Source organism: Tinamus guttatus, unplaced genomic scaffold (genome assembly GCF_059628265.1).
Source record: "Tinamus guttatus ecotype Peru unplaced genomic scaffold, ASM5962826v1 Tinamus_guttatus_pri_ptg000125l, whole genome shotgun sequence".
NCBI lineage: Eukaryota > Metazoa > Chordata > Aves > Tinamiformes > Tinamidae > Tinamus > Tinamus guttatus.
Genome location: NW_028288659.1, coordinates 7,475,532 through 7,500,293, shown reverse-complemented (window position 1 = coordinate 7,500,293; position 24,762 = coordinate 7,475,532). Strand labels below are relative to the sequence as shown.

The window sequence follows — 24,762 nt, the reverse complement described above, 5'->3', positions numbered from 1 at the left end:
ATTTGAAATAGGAAGCTCTTTGTACAGGTAACAAAAGACAGAGGAAAAGGAAGTTATTGAGCAGCTGTGCTAGCAGTTCTTCCATCACTGCCCACCAGGAAATGCTGGCTGCAGGCTGTGATTTCACGAAAGCATTTTGCTAAATGCCCTGCAAAGCAATGGCTCAAGAGTCAATATTCCCATTGTGCTGCTGATGGCCATCCCATCGCCGCAAGTGACTCAGCTCCACAGCAGCCTTCGCCGTGGGATAACGGAGCGCCCTGGCCAAGCTTTAAACATTTCTGCAGGGCCCTGGTGATGATTTCTCCACAGCGTTCCTTCCGAATTGCGCTAGTCGGCCACAGCGATGAGAGTCCGTCTGGCAGCAGCAGCAATGGGGGTCTTTAACCTCAGCATCCAGCCTGAAGGGTATTTTCACCAGAACGCTTCGTCACAGAGAGCGTGGTGAATATCTTAAAAGAAAAGAACAAGAAGATTTTTAGTATGTTAAAATGAATCGTCTGCTGAATTAACTTGGGCATAATGCTTAAAACCACAGTTATTTTTTACTTAGAGTAATAAAATAATAATGAAAAACATACATGTAAAATCCTTGCCGCTAAAAAAAAAAATCCTTTGATTTGCCTTCTGGTTCTCTTTTTGCTGTGGAGCAGAAACAACGAAGAGCCCTCCCATGGCTTTATAGCACCTCTTGTCTTACCGCCGTGAAGTCTGCACATGGGAACGAGCGCGTCAGGAGCCCTCCCTAGCGGAGGAGCGGGTTTCTTTACGACTCACAAGTGACTTCTTCTTTGGGAAAGTATCTTTACAGCTCAAAGATGACTTCTGCTTTGGGGAAGTGAAGGCAGCCTCAGGCAACAGCATGTGAAGAGAACAAAAACTTTGCCACGTATGGAAACGTGAAACTGCTTGCTCATCTGGATATATCTGGGCTTTTTATCTTCTGGACAATAACTAAGAAACATTTGGCAAATCTTGTTTAAAAAGGTCCAATCTTTACTGATTTCAACTCATATTAATAAAATATATTCCAGAATAATTACTGTAAAATTAAAAAGTATCAAAATTCTAAAAGAAAAGCAAATTCTACCAAATTCTGTTTCGCATTAGAACTTTACTGTGCAAATGACTGCATTGATTTGCACACATATAACATACAAAGACAAGGGGTATCTGAAAGCCTCTACATGGAAGCTTTACTGCATTAAGGCTGCTGGCAGCTCTTTGGGGAACAGCAGCCATAAGTGATCTACCTCTTCCACCTTCTACAAGCACAAAAAACACTGAGCACAGGGAGACAAACACAGGCCTAATGTATGAGTGGAGGAACAATATATTTAAGCTGGCACAGGATTTGAGATAGAGTTTCTGACTCTTCGGCTCTGATCCACAGGCTGACAATGTAGGGGAGTTTTCATTTTTCACTTGGAAGTAACACTAAGGATGAGAATGAGCAAGCTTTATTTGTTTCCCTCTTGTCCCTATCAGAAATTCTGGGTGTAACAGCCAGTTGCGATGGCTACGAGGCCTGCACAGATCTCTGACTCTCAGGAGCCAGATGGTAATTATTAGAAACATGAATTTTTGACACAACTAGTTAGTTATTCAAGTGAAGACAACATCTTAGATGCAGTAACTGGAAAGCAGTCATTAGCCTACTCACAGAACCACCCCAGCTTTTTAAAAAGAAACACTTTCCCCTCATGATAGACTCTCAATTATACATGCCTGCATCACAAGGAGTGCAGCAGAGTCTGCACCAAAGGGCAATTCTCTGCCAGGCTCATTTCCTACCACTCTGCATCCACTGGCACTTGTATTTTACCTTGCAAAAAAGTCCATTTTGACTTCCAACTCTTTGCTGTCAGAATAAGATGCTGCAAGGAAAGCAAATTTGGCTCCAGTGTGTAAGCAGGGCAAAGTGGGAACCTCAGTTTTACAGTATTCTTTCCATTGAGTAATCCTGTGTTTCACATGAGACTCTGCAAAATTAAATGGCCTTAATGCTAGTGAAGATGGCAGTATTTCACTTAACAATACTGCCACTTTCTTCTTGAGAACAGACTACCTTTCCATTAGCCTTTTCACAGTTCTAAGATTAAAAAAGCTGATATTATCCACCATTCTACTCATCCACATATGCATAGTACTTATAAATGCAAAAAACTAAATTTAAAGGATTTTTAAAAATTAAACACTACTATCCTTGAACTTCCGCTTTTGTTGACTGTTTAAGAGATGAGATTAGTAACAAGCATCACAAAACCCCTTTGAATACTGGCATTAAAAACAATCATTGTTCACCCAAGCTTTCAATTTGTGTATTCCTACTGAGCCAATTTCCTCCTCCTGCACCCAAATAAATATGATTAACTGAAATTATCTACCTCAATTACATCTAATCATCATTCTATTCAGTTTCAGTTTTAGCAGCTCAGATGTCCAGAATAAATTATGCCTGTCATCTTCTCTTCACACTGCATATGCCAATATCCTACTTGAGTTCACAGGTTTCGGTGCCGCACCCAGACTTTCACTGTGCAGGGCCTCTGGTAAAATAAGAACTTGCTGCCCCCACTTCAAGGGCTCCAAGGGCTTCCAGGAACACCATTATAACATGATCATACAGAAAAAGGTACAATCTTTACTGCAGATGCTTTGAAGGTGACTCACATTGCTAGCAGTTCTTTATATTATGGAGCTCATTTTATATTGCTCCCGCTGTATCACTTTGGAAAAGCAAAACAGAGAAGAGGACTTCTCTTCCGCAGCCTGGCGCTACTCCAGTTTGTAGCTAAAATACAGGTGTGCTAAAAACAAGATTCTGCAGAAAGCCCTATTAGCAGAGCTCACACTATGCAGGGATCCTTAGCTAATATAAATTGCTCATAGCACCACTGAAGTCTGGGCAGCATCTTTGATTTACACAAAGGGTAGCTGTCCCTCACCCTATAGAGAGTTCAGGTCTTCATTAAAGAGGAACAGCAAAGTAAACACAAGAAATGTGTGTGCTACTTCTTGTGCTTCATTTCAAGAACGAAAAACAGTGTGGGTAAAGGAGAGATCTCTGTAAGGGCAGAATTTAATAGAAGAATCAGGATGTTGCTGGTCTCCCTTTACAGCACCAGCTTATAGACCTGTTTTGAGCAGGCCTACAAGCCTACTACTCCTGTGAGCTAAAAATAAGCAAATTAATTTAGTCCAAACAGTATCTGAAGCCTTTACGGATGGATGTGGGAGGAAAATTCTATAGTCCCCAGTAGAGGGAGCAGTGAATTAGGGGAGACTATAAGCATTAAGCAAATTAATCAACTAAAAAATAAACCCCAGGCAAAATCGTAGATTAAACCCAAATGTGAAGTTTCTAATTACATATAAAAGAATCACTTTTATGCCTTTCCCCTGCTCACTCCCCCTTCCCCATACCCTTTAATAAAATTCTGGTATTCAGGTTTCCAACATCCGATCCCACACGCTACAGGAGCTGGGCTATGAAGGGGACTTTGCACACAAACCTCTGCGCAGACCGGATGAATTCCTATGGTGCCATCCAGCTGCTCTTTGGTCATTCCACATTTAATAGCAGCTGCGAACCCCTGGGTCACTTCTCCAGCGTTTGGACCAAGAACATGGAAACCAATGACTCGCTCCTAAATAACAATGAAATGGAAACACAATCATGCATCCAGTTCTCTTTAAAAAAAAGTATGCTTTTTTTTCCTTTAACTGAAAGCAGGTAATTTCATCAGTCCCTGAAATATTCCACAGATTAAGGTAACCACACAAATGCAAGTCATCATCAGTGAGAGAGAGAAGGGAAACAGCAGAGATCATGTTGCCCTTTCTGCAAAGGAAAAAGTTGAACCTAAGAACTGAAGAACCACCTTCCTTACAAAGTTTTGGGCAGAAGTCCTCTGTTTGCATCAAGAGCACATAAATTTAGCACAATATGAGCTGTGCTTGATTGTCCTGCAAGTCCAGTTTGCAAACATGTAGTTGAATTTTATTCAGACAAGCTATTCGGCTCAGTCCAACAGACCACTGGCCTAAGGAGAGACAGGGATGTGAAGGATGATTTGCAACATGATGATTTGGCCAATACGATACGTATCTGTTGAAGAACTTTGTTCTATTGAAGCGCAGTTTGACAGTTGCTTGTGTAAAAAGGGTCCTAAGCAAAAATTCTGGCTAACTGAAAATAGACCGAAGAAGGCTCTTTTTGCAGCACTCACCGTCGTTGGGACAAAATGTATCTAGAGATTGCCAAAACAAATTAAAAGTTATCACGTTATATTGACAATAATTTTGCTTCATGCTTTTACTTCTCTCACATCTGTACTACTGTTCACCTGAAAACCATGCAAGCCATAGCATACATCCTTGACAAATACTCAAGAGAGTGAGTAGTGCTGACTTGACTTGCTTTTCCTAAAGAAAGACTGGTTCATTTAGCACATGCCAACTACCATGGTCCTCACTGGCTTTCATGGGTATTCATCAGATTTTGCTTAGCAGATCTAGCCCCGTTGGTATCTGAAGTTGTATCTTCTTCCTCCACTGAATATAAGGAAGTGGGGATACAGAGCACATTGTAAGGTTATTTTGCTTTCACAAAACAGGAGGACTCAGATTTACCCTATAGCTTAAAGAACAATATCTAAGATTAAATAACAGTTAAAATGGAATTATCCTTGCTGCCCTTAAAAAGTGTGCACATGTAGAAAATTAAAAAAAATGAAACTGGGTTAACTACAGTTTCCACTATAAATTTAAATAATTAATGATAAAAATCGCATCCTGAATAATTTTCAACTCCAGTTTTTAAAGGCATTTCTAATTTTCAGGACAAGAAATGGAAACAAAATTAATTAAACACTTTAAACCCCAGTAAATCTTCCCATTTTCTTCAAAAACTTTGGATTAGAAACATTATCATGGCCTCCAAAATAGCCTCCACACTAGTGTAAACTCCTCCAGAAAAAGGGGATGCACAAGATTAGTCTGGCAGACTTAAAACGTGTGACATGCCAATCAAAAAAACTGCAGGAAGATAAATCAGTACCTGATGATAAAAGAAAATAGGCACAATTTTTTTCTGGCACTGTTAGCTCTATGCCACTATCTTAATGAGAACACATTCTTATCAGCACATTAATTATTCAAATCCAACAAAGTTTTTATTAAACAGATGATGCTCATTCAGGGAGGGACATACCCATCCTTCCAGCCTATCTAATTTTGCTTGTGCTTCAGCAGGCACTATACATTTCCATAGCCAGGAAGTTTTATCCTAGTTTTATCTTAGTCTGAGGATAATCTGGGCATTATACAGTGGTAAATGAGATTTTTGCAGGCAAGATAGATTAATCTTGCTAGAATGAACTGGAAACTTTTATAGACACATGTATTTGTAATATACAAATGGCTTCTAAGTGACTTCAATTTCAGAGTGAAAAATTCCCCCCAACGAATTGGAGGGTGGGGAGATGGGGGAGCAACATCAGCAGATAAAAACTTTTAACATGTTTTACATGCCTTGATTTAATCACTTTTCGAAGTTAACAGTCTCAATGATTTCTAGTCATTATTTTACGTGTATGAAAAAAAATGCCATATATCAATGGCAATTTCAGAATTGTGTGTTTTACTAAGAGCTATTCTTCTATAAACAAAAATACTGTCTCATTATAAATATGCAAAATTGGAAAAAGGTAGAGAAATTTAAATTCATTTGCAATTTGTTAAAAGTACACTGTTTACACTGTGGTATCAATGGTCCCTAACAGGAATGTGTAGCTGCTGGTTTCTCCAGAGGGGGACACTTACGTTATCTTTAATATTGCAAATTATCTTTGCGTAGCATTTGTTGTTGTCTCTGGATGGGACAGTCCATTCCAGGGGCCAGAAGTAACTATGGTACACCTGGAAATGCAACACAGAGGTTAAAGAAAAATCAGTAATTTCACAGCACCAACTATGATCTTCCCAAAGCTGCCCGGTTAGCCTAATTTTGCATCATCTATCTCCCAGGGCACTTTACCACTGACTGCAATTGCAGCAGACTCAGGAGGATGGGGCTTTGGAAATGTCACACCTGTAAAAACCTTCACCAGTCATGAAAGGAGCGTATGGCACAGCACGGAGCAGATTATTAGGGGCTGTTTTAAGGAACAGCTATATCCCGAACTCCCTAAGGATTCCCTACAGTTCTCATTAGAAACTAATACCAAATTGATACTATCTCGGAGAATTTAGTAATTATTTGCAACTCCAGGAATAAAATGTCCCTGCACAAATAAGGAGAGACAGCTCACGGTTTTCCATATTAATGGGGTTGCAGAGCATTTGTAAACATTCTGTTACCCAATGTTGAAGTTTAGCAGGTCTGAATGACAAATGCAACTCAATAATGCAACTGTAGTGTATCAAAGGAAAGCAAAATTAAACATAAAAAGCAATACAGGAGGCCAGAATAAGCTGAATTAGGATATAGCCAGACTATGAATGTTTCCAGATATATTTATATTTTACTTTTTGTTATTTAAGTGTTTCCAGCACATTTTCAAAACTAACTTTGAAAATGACAGGTGCACTTTGCACAAGAGTCCTGTGTTTCACATTACAGCTAGAATTTGACTGAATAACAAATATGTGACTCTGTACATAAAAACTCTGTGTGGACAGGACACAACTTTGGCCCCTGCCCTATAGTCAATGTCAAAAGTACTTAATAAAGCAATTTTAAGGAACATTTCACAATTTTCTCCATAGCCCAGTTCAAAAGGTGTATCCAAATAGACCTATGAGGAGAAAAAGTTCTCAGGTTTATGAATGGCAACTTTTCTGATTATTTTCCCAAATTAGGCTCCTCAAGGGATCTTTATGGAACAGAAAAAGAGTTCAATTTACTGTCAGACTCCCTTCTCTTCTGCCTTTTGTACTGTGGTCTGTACAGTATTTTGCAAGAAGAGCCTGAAACAGTAAGTATTTACATATGTCTAATTTCACCCCAGACAGTCATCCCAGTGAATGACAGGGGCTACTCACGTAAGTAAAATTAAGCACATACCTGCTTGCATAGCCCAAAAATACAGCAAAAAAAAAAAATGAATGTAGCAAGATTTCCTCACTTTAGAAAGGAAAAATCACCTTGGCAGGGAATTTGCCACACTGCAGCACAAGAAGCTCAGCTTTGACATTAAAATTAATTTCCTGCTTCCAGTACCTACCCACCTTTAATTTATCCCTCAAATATCTGTAGAGACAAAGAACCTCCTTTTTTTTTTAAACAAACATTCCACCTACAAGCCCACTTTGCCAAAAAAGAACATTTTTGAAACCAGAACTATCAGAATTAGGGACTATTTTTAAAACATAAAAATGGGACTGCCCAGAAAGACGAAAATGTACCTAGCATCCTCCCGCACTTAAATCACAGAATATAATGCTTATGTTATTTTAAATTACATATTTAGAACTTAAAACCCAGATGAAACAAAGGCACTTACCTCAATGTTTTCCTCCCCGAACTCCTCCACTGCCCTCTCTTCAGAATACCCACAGGCTCCATACTCCAAAGGAGTGAACACTGTTGTTGGGACATTCACATAGTCACACTGTGTATTTGAAACAAAACAAAAACCACACAATATCAGTTATATACCAGCACACTGAGAATATCTCAGCAGCCTGAAATGCAGGAAGAAAAGTTGGGTTATTCATAACTTTAAAAGCTGATTTTTGACGGGACAAGAAGAGGGAGATGGGGGGGGAACAAACACAGAACTGGACACTCTCACCAGCGTTGAGCAGACAGCAAACCTGCTGCCAATGCTCTTCCTCCTGCAGCCTGGGGTGCCATGGCCCCCTTTGCCACGAGGCTGCATTGCTGGCTCATGGTCAACGTTTTGTCCCCCCGAACCCTAGGACCTTTTCTGCAAAGCTGCAGAAAACCCCTCCCCTCTCACTTACCTAGTCCACACTCCATCATGTTGTCTATGAGGATGTTGTGGGAGGAAATGTCAAGGTCTTGCTAAACTCAGGATAAACAATAACCACTGCTCTCTTCAACGGATCATCATTTTACCACAGAAGACCAGCAAGCTGCACAGTTCTAATACACTGCGCTAATTAACTTCCACTAATTTCAATTTCTATCAATTTCAATGCTAATTAATTTCTTTTGTGATTCAGGATCAACTAAGATGTGTTTATTATTCTCTCTTTCTCTACCCATACCACTTCATGGAGTTTCATACGATCACCTTATCCACATTTTCTAACCAGCAGTGTAAGCGAGGATCTCATCTGAAGTAGTCCCTCATTTCTTGGATTCACTGAAGGAGATGATGCTTTCTATGGCAGTATAAAGATTTTCATATCTTGAGAGACAGTTATCTAGCACAAACTGCACATCAAGATGTATTTCTAGTGTATTTCATAGAATCATAGAATCGTTAAGGTTGGAAGGGACCTTCAGAGATGATCTAGCCCAACCCCCCTGCACATGCAGGGCACCTAGAGCACGTAGCACAGGACTGCATCCAAGTGGGTTTTGAAGATCATCAGAGATATTATGCACACCGATTCAGAACTCTACTACTGCAATATCAAAAATAAACAACTCAAGCTCCAAACCTGGCTTACAACCAAGTGCAGGTGGCTCTGCAGAGAAAGTCTTTATGCCTGTGCCCTGTGGTTATGAAGGTGAGATGAACACCCACATCGATAGGTGCACAGGTAATAGTTCTTTAAAGGCATTTTCCTTTCTTTCTGGTTTAAAGATACAGGCTGTATGAGTACCAGGTTACTCTTACTGCACTAGCAGAGCTTGACTGCAAACCACAGTAAAGCTAATATGAAAGGCAGGCAGTGAATTGATTATTTTAATTTCTCAGGTAGAAAAGTGTGTTCATCTATTGGTACATTTGACCCTTATTTGTCTCCATACGTAATTTGCAATAGAAATCACTATGCACTATTAAAATGAAAAGACAAATTGGGAAGTAAAACTATTAGTGCACATAAAACTGGAAGTTAAGAGCATCACAAACTCTTTTACATTCTACTTAGGGAACGCAGGTAAGAGTTAGTAAATTGACTGTGAATTAGAGTTAATGAATTTAATGAAACTGGGGTGATTGCTGACATTTAGGGGGAAGGCAGCACTGTTAAAACCAGTTAACTGATCTCAGTAATTTTATTATCACTACAGTTAGAGAAAAGAATAAAATCTCTTACTAGCAAGAAGAGACCATTACAGAATCCATAAGGTATTAATTTCAGCCTATGCTATAAGAACATATCTGCAGTAATATCTTTGCGAGGAGAAAATTAAAGGAATCATTGAAGCTAATCCTTAAAAGCCTATTAAAAGCTTGCCATAAACAAGCAAACTTGCACACTGCACTTACAGTTAGTGCACTGATAGTGTTTCATGGCAACTGGTTACTTACCTTACTGGTTGCACCACCATAAAGCCTCCGAACCAACAACCTTCCAGCCTGGATTGCCACGGGTGTGAGTTCCAGCTTGTCCTGCAGTATATCTCCAATAGCATAGATATATGGCACATTTGTTTGCTCCTCATCATTGACAGGGATTTTTCCTGTTCTACAGTAGGCATTAACAAGAAAATAAATAAATAAACAAACAAACGAATAGGCTACTGTGAAGACTGGAGGGGTAAGTAATTTTTGCAGGAGAGAAAAACATGTACCTGAAATACAAGGGAAAGAAGCTGTGTTCATAATCTTACAAACTTGGACAAGAATGTACGCCAGTGCAGAACAGTGTCTCTACAAAAGTTACAGAAATTTACACACTGGATAAGGAGGTAGCCCATGAAGTTCTGATTCATCTCCTGAATTAAGTCTTTGGTGAGGCATAAATGCTTTCCTCAGCATACTTTACTACCAGCTGTGTGTTGGCAACCTCCAGGAATCACAGGAAGAGACATTCTCCCACTCAAGCTGTAGGATGGAAGAATTTCTCCACTGCTGAAATCCCAGCCCACTGGCTGCAGTAGTTGCTACAAACTTAGCCATCAGGTTTCTACAGGCTGCTACATAGAGACAGGTCATGCTGTTAGATACCTTACCCAAGGGACAGTCAGCAAGCTTTTCAGTGTTAAATGTATTGAACTAATGGAAACCTTTAATTATTAATATTTTCTACTCTATTAATAAATTAAATAGTGCAGTAGCCACTGCAAGAAACACATGTAAAAGGGACAGCTACAAAGACAGGCACAGAAATAGTCACACAGTTACCTAGGGCATTAGAGGGACCAGTGGTGATTCTCATATTAAAATTCAGCTTCCTTTATTTTGCTCTTGTTAACAAACACATAGTCTACACTAAGAATTTTATGGTTTATTCCATTAAGGTGGTAATGGTCGTCGTCATGGTGTCAGGACTGTTCTACTAGACTGCCAGTTTTGGGTGAACCAAAATTCTCCCTTATTCACAAACTGCAACAATTCCCTTTAGCCATATGAGTCACTGTGGTGATACACAAGCTGTCCCCTCACAGATTACCAAGCCAAGTTCCTGGTCCTGCTCATTTCCTTCAAAGGGAGCTCAGCCTGGGTCCCTCATGTTTAGACAGTTTAAAATTACCAATACTGACAATATTACCAGTAGGTCCCCTTCCTGGCACAGTCACCTCACAAAATCAAACATGAAATTCTTCTCTACCAGAAACAGATTGTTTCCGGGGGCTGCTTTAAAACCGAAAAAGGAATTCCTCCAAAAACTAAAAGACATAACCAACTGTGAGTTTAACGAATGCTACTTTGACCTTACATTCCAAAATAAACATATAGCACCATTTACATTAAATAACTAAATCCACCACATTAGAAGAATTCATTTAATTTGTATGAACAAATAAATCTATATCCCAAGAGGCGGTACATATAAAAACAAGGACAAGGATTACAAGAGAAGGAACAGCCAGCAGAGCTTAACACACCCAGTCACTGCGGATGGATTCCAGTATGTGAATCTAGACAGAACAGACCAGACACTTGATTCTTGGCATTTAGGAGCTGGCATTTCAATATCAAAAAAACCCCACATGTGACAAAGTGCTGCTACCTGCTAAACAAACTCCTATCCAAGTACAAGCAAACAGGGGAAAAATTTTCTCAAAGCAACTGAATGTTCATGTGGCCCCACTGTCGCAGCAAATGACACAGCAGTCTGTGCTGTATAGATATGTCCTTACTTTTCATTGATCTTCACTCCAACTTTGTCCAAACCAATTTTTCTTGTGCATGCATCTCTTCCAATTGCCAGCAACACCTGCAAAACAGCGATGCTCCTGTTACTTCCTAAAACCTCCAAAGGGCATTTGCATGTTGCTATCTATCATTTTAATCACATATTAGTAGCTTTGGCTCAGTCATATTGAGATAAACATGCTCCTTACCCATTACACATTTCCCAGAGTTCAAAGCAAGACACACCCTCACTGTGATCTAAGAGTATCAGGGTTTATTTCTGAGATCAAATATAAGCATATATCTTTTCTTGAAAAAATACCTCAAGAGTTTTGTAAACAAATCAGTTAGGATCAAATTACTTCATTTTGTCATGTTTTTTATATTTAAGTGTTTTGCCATATTCCTACTAAAAAGATGACCACAACTGATTTGAAAGTAAAAATCTCTTCAGGAAGAAAACTCAGGTCCTTATACAAATAAAAAGACTGTAAAATGACCGTTGCTGTGATCAGGAAACATCATCATTTACTTGCATGGGCATTCAACCAAGTGACTGCCAGAGAACATTATCTCCACCCAAAGCAATATTTGTTCAGAATGACAGGCAGACCGGGCTGGATTCCCACTCATCCCACCTACTTGCAGAGCAAATTAACAAGTACAGCAGATTCAAATGTGTGCTGCACCAAGGGAAGATGCTTGCAGTCTTGGCCAGTCGCCCAGGCAGTGACGCTGTGCCCTGCACATGACACCCAGGAACAGGGCTGAAGGAGCCACAAGGCTCTTCGCGGGGCAAGCGGGGTAGATCTTCAAAGCTGAAGATCTTCAAAGGAGTCACACACAGCTTCTATACTGAGTGACAGCATTTGAGGGAAAGAGGTAATTGCACTGAGAAATCAGATATTTTATTAAAGGAAAGATGTGCCTGATTTGTAAATCAAACAACTTTCACTAGCATGGACCAACCCCAGCAGTAACTGCTGCTACTGCTGAGTTTCCTCCTGGGCACTGAGGCCACGTCCTTGCTACGGAACAAGTGGAGTGCTGTGAAGGAGAACAAGGTGCTGGCACAGAGTACCTGCAATCTGAAGTCTCAGGCTCGCAGTGCTTACATTTGTGCTTTCTGAAGAGCTCAAAAAAAATATTCACAACTTTTATCCTTTCAGCATCACAGCTGAAAATGAGTGGGGTGAGAGGTGCTGGAAACAGCTAGTCCCACACATACCTTTATGCCCTCACGCTGTGCACACAGTGCTATTTTACTGCCATAGGGGCGTTATAAAGTTCTCTCAGACCAACTTGCCACAGGTCATTAGATGTTTTCATGAAGATGCTGCATCAACAATAGATCTTGAGAAAACATGACACAGGGCTTATAGGGACTCACTGATATGGTAGCTCCAGAACAACAGGTTTCAGTTACTGTGAAATCTATTATAAATCACTACTTATAGTTTATGAGAAATATCTCCTTGGAGACAAATTCTGCAGGGAATTTCACATGACCAAGCTTCTCTGCATCCCAAAGCTGGAAAACAGGGTTTTCAAAAGCATGCAAGTGATTTGGTAAGGTACTTGGGGCTTACGTGAATGGACTCTGAGACTTCTCACAAATTACTCTTTGATTGTGTGCAATCAGCATTTTGTAATGATTAAAAGTTATTTAAAAAATTAAACTTAATCTATGGACAAAAACAACCCACAAAATCTCAACATTAAATGGAAGGTAGTCCATGTTCTTCTTTACATGCTTAGAAAGTTTATTGCAAAGGACTCACAGTATTGTATTCCCCTTCAATGATCTCATTCCCCACTGTGGATTGAGCTGTAACTTTCAACCTTCCAGGAGTTCCTTCCTCAATCTGTTCAACCTGAGGTGTTTGAAAACAAGTTTTTAGTTTCACATAAACATATGCAAATATATCCTTGTCCCACCACATACCATTGACAGTTAGTGTTTTTCATCATGACCTAAAATTCAAGCATTCACTCTAAAGATTGTGTTACCTTCCTCTGGATTTCTGATTACTTGTATTTTTTTAATGTTTTATCTCTCTGCATTTATTCTTAGAAGCAACACAATAATCCCCATCTTCTAAAAGCTGTATTGATGGCTGGGTTCTAGCTCAAGCTCACACATAGCTTGTAATGTCCTTGGCAGGACATTTGCCCTGCTGGAATGACTCGGTCTGGCACATACAGCACTCCTTGCTTGCAGGAGAGGGCAGCAGCTGACTCCAAAGGGCTGGAAAACACTGGCAACGTACAAAACTCTGAAGAATCAAAACTGCACAGAGGCAGCTGAAATAACTATTCCCAGTTTTAGCCATGAATCCTGTAATTGCAGTGGACTACAGCCTATTCCAGAAAAGCAAAGCAACAAAAGAAGGAAACGTGAATCTTTTTTTGTCTTTTTGCACTGTGCTGTTTCTTGAGAGCAACACAATCACAGTTTGTAAAAACAACCACCACCACTACAAAAAGCAGAATGATTGATGCCACAGGCTTTTTCCAAATACTATTTTCTTCCTGATAAATGAACAACAAAACAAGCAAATGCAGTTTGAAGCTATATAGGTGGGTTCTCTTTTATCCTATCAATTTTCACTGAACTATGAGGAAGGGAATAAATATGCTCAAGTAGAGTCCTTCTCTCACTGCCAGAAAACTGCAAAACTAGCTGCTTCCTATAGCTGACTGTACGCACAAAGGATACGTGTGTTTAACCATCCAGTGAAACTTTTAGTGTTCATTCTACAGAAGAAAGAATGTGCACTCCAACAACTGCCCTAGTTCTCTCATCATATATATTGAATGTTTGGTGGTAGAAAAAGGAAAATTTCTAATCAAATTCTGTTTCCCCTGTATTTTTTTTAATTAACTCCTCTACACCTTTTGTGCTGTTCTGCCATCTTCAAAGGATCACTATATTGAATGTTCCTATTCTAAGGAAGCCTGATTTATAATAATTCATTTTCTGTCTTCAAATGTCCAACACAAGATTCCTTAATAAGCACAATATGCATAACTTTGAAAACAACATTGAAAAATAAGAAAAGGTGAGAAGCAATTTATGCAATTTATGTTCCAGAGAACTCTCAACTAGAAGCATGGCCAAATACTCTATTCCCATGGAAATCAATGGTCCATAGTGACCAAAATACACGAGTGCTAAATCTGAAACACTTTAAAGACAGACGCTCATCCCTGATTTTCATACCCCATGGCATTTCTACAACATAAACACAAATAAGAGCATAAATTTCTCTGAAACACCCATTTGACCCCCCACAGCAAATCTCATACTTTCTGAGAGGCCACATCCACAGAGCAGCTACTGAAAACTGCATTTTTTAAACTATTATTGATATTGCTAAGGGTTAAAAAGAATGGACTTCATTCTATTTAAAGTTTTAATCTCCTAAGTGTTAAACTCTATCATCCTGGCTTATTGCCAAATGGAAAATTGCTTAATACAGTTTTCCTATTTTGTAATTAAGCACTAATCATTGTGAAAAATCATCAAGAAAAATACTGCTAGCACTCTCTGAAGTCCTTGATAAGGCAATTTTACATTAAGGTCCAGAGCTTATCTAATCTGTTTTTCAGCTTGAATTTGCCTTTACATATACATAACTAACTGCACAAGTTCCCCTACTGAACTGGAGCAAAATGAAGCAAGCATCCCAAAACTCTGCCAAGGATATCGGTGTGCACGTGTAAAGTCCTTTTACTTTTCAGGATGGTCCATTCAGCCTGGACAACATAAGCAGTAGGAATTGGTTGAGAACTTGAAAACTGACAATTAAAAAAAAATGACTATTTCTGATGCACTGGCTTTCGTCCTGCAGAAAATTATGAACCCACCTAATTCTGAGCCTACCAGCAGTGCCAGTGCCAACTGGACAATCACAAAAATCTGAGTACATTCAGCATTTGCAGAATCAGGACCAGCAAGCACAACAAGGTTTTTAATGCACAATATGCTGAGCAATCTAATTTTGATAAAGACAGTGAACAACCTCAGGTGATTTTAATAAGGCTAACTTGTGTTTCTAATTATACATTTTAACAGGCTTACTCAATTTTAAACATACAAAAATTAACCTATGTTGTAGCAGATCCTGTATTGTGAATTCAACTTGTGTATTTAGTAAAATCATCTGTATCTTAAAACATTACAGTAAGTAACCAATTACATTAGAATCAATTATCATTCAATCCCGGTCATGTGATTCAGCCTACCTTGATTGGCACAAACTGCTTAATAAAGTTGATTCCGTGTTCTTCCATATATTCACCAATTTTGTTTGCAATATCTTGGTCGAATCCTCTCAGAAGAATGGATCTCACCATCACAGTGACATCTAACCCAAGACCTGCCAGAAATCCTGCACATTCCAGGGCAACATAAGAAGCTCCAACCACCAGGGTTTTCCCTGGGCAGTAAGGCAGTGAGAAAAGATCATCACTGGAAAAAAAAAAAAAAGAAAAGAAAAAGAAAAGAAAGTCAGAGAGCACCAAAAGAGTATATTGCTCTTCATATTTTTCTACTTTTTTTTTCCTTGTTGCATGAGTAGATCTTTATTCTTATTCCTACTCACAAAAAAGAGGAGGGAAAGAAATTTTTTTTTTAGAAAATTAGCTGAGATACAAGATCAATACATGACAGATTAAAAGGTTCTTATTAGGGGCATAAAAATAAGTATGAAATACTGTGAATCACCAAAAATGCTAAGGGCTTTTACCATATCAAATGATAAATTGTTGAAAAATGCCTTTTCTTCCCCCAGAATCTTTCTGCAACTATTTCTGCAGAGGTACGAACTGCTCAGAGGTACAATTTGCAAAGTGACTCAGCATGTAGAGAAACATGCCATCTTCACTTTTTTGAAGATGTACATTTGTCAGAACCTTATACACAGAGCCAAATATATCCTGTCAATAAAAGAAATTAACACAAATCACCATAACAGGTAGAACTGAAATATCCAAGAGCTTTGGAGCTAGACTATGAAGCCAGGGATTCCCAGGGAAGCAGGGAGTGATGGGGGAAGTCCTGCTTGTTCAGCAGACACTTGTCTGGCAACTAAATTCTCAAGAGCTTTACATCTGAAATAAGTGTCTCTCAGTGACCCATTGCAGAGGCTAAGCAAGATGCTCTCTGCAAATGTTGCTGTGGAACAAAATAGCATGTGACAGCATAATTAAAGGTTACATCATAGTTGCTATTCCCCAGGGAACCTAATTAAGGTTGTACAGACAGCTTTGGTCTGATATTCCTTGGCTTTGGAGCTCCTGACCCTGACACCTTAAGGTTCTTTTAAAGTAGCACCTTAGGGGTCGTATTATCTGTTATATCCAGTTTCACCACTTACTACCAAGGAAAACATGCAACAGGGTATTTTGGTCTCACAGGGATTATGCCAGTCATTTATTTCATTGATATAGGTTTGCAAGTCTGTAATTTTAATCTCAGATTCTACATTTTAATGGGTAATTTAAAATGAGCCTGAAATGAAAAACACATTTCACATGCGTATCACTTTTTTTTTTTTTTGTCAAAACCATGCTAATTTTGCTTCATTTCATCAATTAACCAGACATTGGAAGTAACTTTTCCCAGAAGTTGAGTTCATTCCGCTGAGTGGCTGGGAAAAGTTTGGGTTGAGTTTCAGGACTGATGAAACACATAAAGATGGTACATTTCAACTGCCTTCATGACAGGGACTACCATGGAAACCCCTTTTTCCTTGACACTTGAGCAGGCAGGTTTTCTCTGAGCAGGGAACGTTCTTCATTATAAGCAAACTGCAGTGTGTGAACTGCAATGCATCATGAAGGGCAGGGGGAGAGGGTGTGCAATGCAACTAGGACCAAGCTGATGAATTAGTTTTATGATGGGCATACATATGATTTAGAGCAGTTTCTGTTACTGGTGCTATCAGCTACAAACAGAACCATCTCAGCCAGCCACCCACTGTCCTGCAGCGTTTACTAGATACCAGTGTTCTCGGTACCTCAATATCTGCCTATCACTGTTCTCCTCTGCTCATGTTCCTTCAAAGGAAAGATACATAGGGAAAAAAAAAAAACAGCAAGAAAGCAGCCCTGTTCACACTTTACTGTTCTATCTTGCAGATTGAGCATTTGCACACGATGAATTATTGCATATTTCTCCCTATTTTACCTGCTAATGCAGTATTCCTTGTCTCCAGGGATGCCCAGGTAACGTGGTCTTTCACCAGTGGCAATGAGAAATCTCTTAGCTGTGTAGAGTTTCTCAATTCCTCTTTTATTTGTTGCCTGTGGATGAAGTAAGAGTCTGAAGTGAGTACTCTCCAGTTCTAACAAGGGAAAGGATATTGCATTTGAAAAGTATCTTTATTGATAAAGCAGTTCAGGAAGACCTAGGAAACAGGTATGTAGTACCTTAACTGTATGTGGTCCTACAAATTCTCCATATGCATTCTCATAGGTGACCTTCTTCTCTCGCAGTGCCACGCGATAGCCCCAGTTCAGTGAGCCAATGTAATTCTGAACAGACTCTGTCATAGTCATCCAGTTGTGCTTGACTGTTACAAAGAAAATGAAGATGTATCTTTCAATTTTTAACCCCATTCTTTTTTTCTATATGCCACATTTTATTCCCAGACAGATCTTTGATCATGGCCTGGTCACATTTATCTTATTTCCATTTTACTCCAGGGTAATCCTGCTGAAATTCAAAGAATTACAGCAGCATAGACAACACAAGAGGTCACACAAAATCAGATCATACAACTAAAAAGCAGCGTATAGTTTTGCCAGCCACTAAAGATATTTTTTTTCTTTTATTAAGATAGCCATAGTCTTTGAAAATGAATCACTTAGATGCATCCCTTTATCAATATTCTCCTATGGACAAATGCTGTGATCGGTTGTCATTGCTCAACAAATGAAGATTATGCATCTCTGAGAGGTGCTTCTGCATGTTTCCCTCTACAGAATTACATACAAAATAAATCCCAACCCTGTAAACATGCACATCAGTGCTAAAATAAAGCAAATTAATCTGTCTATGTAGTAGTGAGGGAAACTGAGGGAAAGGAAATCATTGTTTGCAATGGTAAGAAAGTTTCTAACAGAGAACATACTGGGTTACAGGAATGTACAGGGAATACAGGGTTACATTCAGAAATGAAGTAATATTTTATTGGTTTTATCCACACACCAGTTTTATCAAATATTGGAATCATCGTAAATTATTAAAAACAGATCAAATGCTGCAAACCAGAAAGCACTGTGACCTGTAAATCTTTAAATCTAAAAAGCACTTAAGTTTATGTATAGTCTCTCTGAAACTGCCTCGCTTTGTTAAAATTGGAACATGCTTAAGTGCATCAAGCACTTGACTGTGAAAAACAACCTTGGATTTTTCATACAAATGACAAAACAGGAAAAAAAAAGTTATCTTTCTGTACCTTCTTCTGTAAACTGCCATCCAAATTTCCGTGCATCTTGTAAGGCTTGTCCCAGTAAAGCTGCCTGGTGCATCAATTTTTTAGGTATGCAGCCCACATTCACACAAGTTCCTCCAAGACCTAAGAGAACGGAACAGATTGTGTGCTCCACATAAGTGTGCCTGGTCCCAAAGGAAAATCAGAGTTTCCTAGTAAATAATGGTCCTTTATAACAGATTTGCAGTGGAGAGAAATTTACCCCATGATGTTCCCAGAGGTGTAGGTGTGACAAAGTCCAGCACCATCACTTTCTTGTCATATTTGGCAGCCTCCTGCAAAACAAATTAAATAAGACATGTATTTAAATATTAGAGGGTAAATGGAGTAGATGATAACATCATGCACTGCTGAAAAGCTTCATGACTTTTAATTAAGTAATAACGAATGATTTGCAAGGGCACAGCCATACAGTCATTAATCTTCAGAATTAATCTGTTCACTCAGTAGGAAAAAAAAAGATGAAAGGGAAAAAACAGCAAAAACAGGCATTCACCCTGCTTCACAAGCAGCACAGCTGCTGTTACGCAGAGGACTCTGACAGGGAATCAAACCTCTTCTCCATCCTGTTGTTTTATTTATAACATTTCCAAACATACCATTTATGTTCAATATATTTAACAAACTCTTTATTTATCCAATTTTCCTTTCAAAAAAAGTGTCTGGGACATTTGTTTGAAACCACATCATGCAGTGACACAAGCAGTCATGTGGCCAAGCACTACAACTGTCTTTATCCAGTCTTTCTCCTGGCAGTATGAAGGAATGCTCAATTTCGAGTTCAGCCTGTATGTGTCAGGACTAACTCTTGCTCTTCAGACTAGCCAGCCTGTGATAAGCTGCCTTGACCGTCAGGATGTGCAGATGTCATCATTACCAGGAAAGTGAAGGCTTATTTCAAAACATTTCCCCTAAGATTAATTACCAATTCTATTGACAGTGTGTATACATGATACAGAGACCTGGAATTTCTATACTGGGTCCATTATTCCCTGTGCACTTTTTGAGAGAAAGGCAAAAATCACTGGCAATAAACTGGTATCTGAGAAAGTCACTTAGGTAAACACTACACAGCCGGGAAAGCACAACAACAAATCCCTAGTGAAATGTCGAGAAGTAACTTTGACACTTGGAGTAACCTTAACTGTGTTGTATCACAGGGTGAGTTCCTTAGAGACGTAAGCAATTAAAACTGCAGGCACAGGCTATTACCCTAAGGCCTTGGGGTTGCTTTGGGAAGAGCCAACAGCCCTTAGCAGTATATTACTAGTAATATTTGCTAATCGAAATAGTTAACAATAAAAATTTCCATTTTAAATATATCTTATTTTATGCAAAGCATAAATCATGTATTACAAACAACGCAGACCATGGATAACTTTGAAAACTAATAATCTACTGGGTTTCTGCTTCCAGTTCGAGTTCAAGGTGGGCCGAGAAGCTCATTTATATGCATTAGCAGAACCTCTGAGACAGCTCCACAGAGAGGCACCCGTGGTCTGAGGTGTGTGTTCCCTCATGTGCCACTTCTTAGACAGGCACCAGAAGAGCTTCACCAGAGTTAGCTGACTAGTGAGCACTCGCAGGCTCCCAGCTCACGCTGGTCCTGAGATGCTACATGTTCACATAACACAGTGCAGCAGCATATGGACATTCTCACGAGGAAAGATCACCAACAGATATAATCAGCCTCTACACAATGAGACACCCTCTCTAAAAAGCCCTGTCCCACAGGCTTTCAAACCTTCCTGCATTCAGGTCAGTGCTGCGTGAAGACAAGGAGACTGTTGGGGCTGGAGCTGTTCTGTATGAGCTGATACCAGTGGCCGGGTGCTTTGATCTGGCGCTGTGGTCAGGTTTGGATGTCAGTTTGGATGTGCTTGCACTCACTGTGCAGACATGCCCAGAAAATAACAAGTTCACAGAGCACAGACAGAGGGGAAATGGAAGCTGTCTGATGCAAAGCTGTGTGCCTCACGAGGCAAGGCAGCCCTTATGCCCATGTGTGACTGGAGTTTCGCTTTGCTTTGCCTTTAAAGCTGTCAATTCACTTAAAACTAAAATGAGTTAGAAGTTTATAGGTAAGACAATTTCACTTAATGAAACTGACTTAAAATAGACACATTACTACTGATAGTGATGCTGATTTTATTGATCTACCACCCTCTGCTCTGTTCTTGTGGTGTTTCTAAACTAAACTGAAGGAATAAGGCAATTTATCTTCCTAGCTTCACACATTTTCTGACCCACAGAAGAGAAATGACACAGTTACCACCACTGCTGTAGCCTCACAGCCTAACGTATGTATACACTAAAGCAAAGCGGTTTCCTTAATACCATTACTGCAAGCTGTTACTCTCTTCTCTTCTTGTTGCTCTCTTTTGTCTTTAAACATCCTCATTACCTCAAAATTTGTGTCTACTCATCTTTGTGGGTTCTCCTAATTTTTCTAGATTTTATCTTTTATCCCGGGCCATTGCAATAGTGCCCCTATTAAAGAGAGACCATAAACCTACCAGAATAGGTCATGGACTTAATTCACATTACAAACTACTTCCCAGTTCTGCACTCTGCCATTAAAACAAAGTTCTTCCAAAGGTTCAGGGTTTAAATCCAGTACAATACAATGTAATATTTTCTCCTCATTTTGTCTCATCCCTGATTTACCTCCCTCGTTTCTCAAGAAAATGTCTCCTGTCTGAAGAAACAATCCAGTTTCAGCTCTTGATCAATGAAATAATTGCAATTTCCTGGGAATTCACAATTCACTTCTAAATAGATAATACTGCTACAGCAAGAAAAGGTAAAATGTACCTAACTATAGATGTAAGGAAGAGTTACTGAATCACACTAAATTTCAGTAAATTTCAATTATTTGAAACAATGACAATTCTAAGAGTTGGAGTAGGTGCTTTCTGCACTACTTCAGATTCTTCAATCAATTCTAACTATGTTTCTAAAAGGAATAGCTCAGCCAAAGTCACAAATTACCTGGCTGCAGGCAGGAAGTACTAGAACCTAGAAATTAAGGGTGAGTAGGAGCCTCTACTGAAATTAGAGGCAAAGCCTTCATTTATGTAGCTGTGTAGGCTCACAAATTACATAAAATCTCTCCAAACGAAAAGCACTGTCAGAAATGAAAACAATATATACAATTATTTCTGAGAATGTATTAACATCCCACAAAACTAAAAACCCTTTGATGTTCATTTGGAAAAAGTTTTTAAAGCTTTTTCAATTATTAGTTGAGCTTAAATTTTATTTTAACTACTAATAAAAGCCATTTTTGAGGTATCTCCGTGCTGCTTTCTAACAACATCATCTCCCACTAGTGGGGACACAGGGAAACCAAGTTTTACTTTATTGAGATGCATCCCGTGATATTTTTACTTTTCTTCTTCAGAACATATGGAAATGAATATTATTGGGGTTAACTTCAAAAGAACTGCTGCTTTTAGTAAATGTGATGTCCCTACAGATCCAAGCTGATTCAGGACGTCACTTGCCTACTTACAAGAAAATCCTAAATTATTTTTCTCATACCTTGGCAGCAGCCAGGCCACCTGAGCCCCCACCAATGACAATGAGGTCATAGTCATAGGCATGGGGCACCTGGCCATTCATTTCCAACAGCTTCTGAAGGTCGCCCTCTTTATGTGCCTGGAAAGAGCAAAAAAAGGGGGTGAGGAAACATTAAGACATTACCCATGGTGCTCAAAAATGAGTATTTTCAGTAGCAAATATTGTGACAAGGGAATATAGGTGCATCTGGGTTTCCTGAGCTCTGCTCTTAATTTGCATCTTCAGCCTTCATCTTCTTAATTCTTTCTTGGATATCTCAGTACCTATTATACCAAATTATGAACTTTCTTGTTCTTTGCACAGCCTGGCTTTCCACGTCACCACATCTTCACTGCCTCTTCATAACGTACTTAGGATGAAATACATACATGTTGACACAGGCATGCCATTCATTTATTTTATTCTTTTAATCTGCTCTGGCTTTTCCTAATTAGTGTTTTTTGCTGCATATATTAGTAGGAAAATACAGCAACACATGTACCACTGTAATAACTTGCAATTACCAGTCTTGCAAATGAACAGAACTGAATGAAAATTTCTAAAAAAATACACTTTGTCACCTGCCTTTGTGTGTTTTTACTTTGGTTTAGCATTGTAACTAACCTTATCATCTCCCCCAAAGTCCTGAGATGCATTTTGATAGCTGTATGCTACAAAGCACCCTATTAATCCTATTCATCTTCAGATAGCCTTCCTAAGATCAGTCTTTTGTATCCACTTTGTGGAGCTCCAGTTTATCCAGGCTTCAGACCTTGACCAAGGTCTGGCAAAATTCTCAGTGCCTCCCAAATTGTGGGACAATGTTTGGAGTGAGTAAAGTGTAGATTCCTCACTGATATAAATCAGTGAGTATCAACTGAGGTAACAATATTTTTTTAAAAAACTAAAAGGTATATAAAAAATAAAATTAAAAACCAAAAAGCAATAAAAAGTAAATAAAAAGCAACTAGTCACTTCACAAATCCAGTCACTTTTATTCATGTGTTTCTATCTGTTTGATTAAGCACTTGATTCAGTACTACTGGAGACAGTTATGGTAAATAAAATTAAAGAAGCCAATTGAGCTCTCTCTCTGTTTTGAGCTTACTTTCATTTTGCATTTGTGCTCAATGCATTCTACTGCTTCTCTCCTCTTGGGTTAAATTATCCCTTTGCTTAATTGTGTCTACACTAGGCACTGATGCCACTGTGGCCCCATCACTGACAAAATCCGCTCCCGCTCCATCAAATTACAGAGCAATCTCAGCAGAAGGTCAGACTGTGCCGCTGTTGGTAGAAAGCTACACTTACATTAGTCTTTCATAATCTTGGATAGCATGTTCATTGCACAAATGAAACCTAGAAAACATCTGTGGTTGTTGTGAGCACAGCCAGAAATAGCTCAAGTCTTCCTTCCTCTTCTCTTTCCCCTCTGTAACACCAGTGATAGACCCCTACCACTGAACCTAAGTTAGTGCTCAGTTCTGCTTTTTGCATCATGGCCACTGGCCAGGCTCCTCCTGCAAACAAAAAAGAGTCTGAAAAAGAAACACTTACTGTACTAAGATACATAGTTTCACTTTATTCATATTTATGGATATAACCCAGAGAAAGCATCCTGTTACTTTCCAAAACTATTCCAAAACTGCTATTCTCTTCTGGTTCGCCTAGTGACAACAGGCCAGCATGAAGTAGAAGGGTGGGCGCAAGTTAGCTGCTGCACAGCCAGCAGATGCAACTACCAATAGCAGCGGCTTCATGATGCACATGCAGCTCTGTCTACAGTTCCCTCCTATCTGGTTCATCTTCATTAGTTCAGTATACTCACTCTTCACGGAAATGCATTACCAGTTTTAGACCACACTAAGTAGATTATAACCTCTCCTCTGATGCCATCTCCTAAAAACGTACCCAAAGCAGCACGGGTCTTGCGCAGCTCTGCCTCCCATTTAACAGGGGAAACTTGTTCAGCACCTGTGAACCAGGGCTATGACCCCATCCTGAGAATGGGTCTCCTCCTTCCTGCTCCCACAGTTTGTAAAAGAGAGTCTACATTCTTACCCTTCATGTCAAAACCAAATTACAGAGTTAAAAATAAAAGGTATCTTCCCCCTTACCTTTAAAGTCTTTGCATGATCTCCTGTTGGCTTCTCTTCTCCAACCACCACCACCGGCTGGGTGGCTGCGGGGGCTACCTCGCAGGGCGCCTCTTGCAGCTTCTGTGTGTTCCCTGCAGAAGGGAGGTGAGAGAAGGTGCTGGTGAGAGAAGGCGCTGCCTGAGCCCGAGGTCCCTTATGAAGGCTGCGCTCCCCAGGGAGATTGGTGGGGGAGTGGCCTTCGCGCTCGCGCTCTTCCTCCTAGGCGGCAGGCCGTCTGGGCAGCGTTTCCTCGGGCAACTGATGAGTCATTTGCAACGTTAGGATGACTTGGTATATTTTTCTCTTTAAAGAAATCCCCTACGAGGACTGGCAGGG

The 24,762-nt window shown here is 39.5% G+C and overlaps 1 protein-coding gene across 2 annotated transcripts; it reads right to left on the bottom strand.

Moving 5' to 3' along the window:
* TXNRD1 (thioredoxin reductase 1) lies at positions 1-24,518 on the bottom strand. Of its 2 annotated transcripts, none has more exons than XM_010214622.2 (14): positions 24,406-24,518; positions 22,271-22,387; positions 18,930-19,002; positions 18,692-18,811; positions 17,661-17,803; positions 17,419-17,534; positions 15,474-15,699; positions 13,007-13,099; positions 11,231-11,307; positions 9,456-9,612; positions 7,509-7,616; positions 5,827-5,922; positions 3,516-3,650; positions 1-452 (listed from the first exon to the last, which is right to left on the bottom strand). In XM_010214622.2, exons 2-14 carry the CDS (start codon positions 22,349-22,351, stop codon positions 384-386), a joined length of 1,494 nt encoding a protein of 497 aa, XP_010212924.2. In that variant the 5' UTR covers positions 22,352-22,387; positions 24,406-24,518; the 3' UTR covers positions 1-383. The 2 variants fall into 2 exon arrangements, with proteins under 2 accessions (XP_010212924.2, XP_088377755.1); XM_088521629.1 differs by lacking the exon at positions 24,406-24,518 and adding an exon at positions 23,846-23,864.
* Positions 24,519-24,762: the final 244 nt, after the last annotated feature.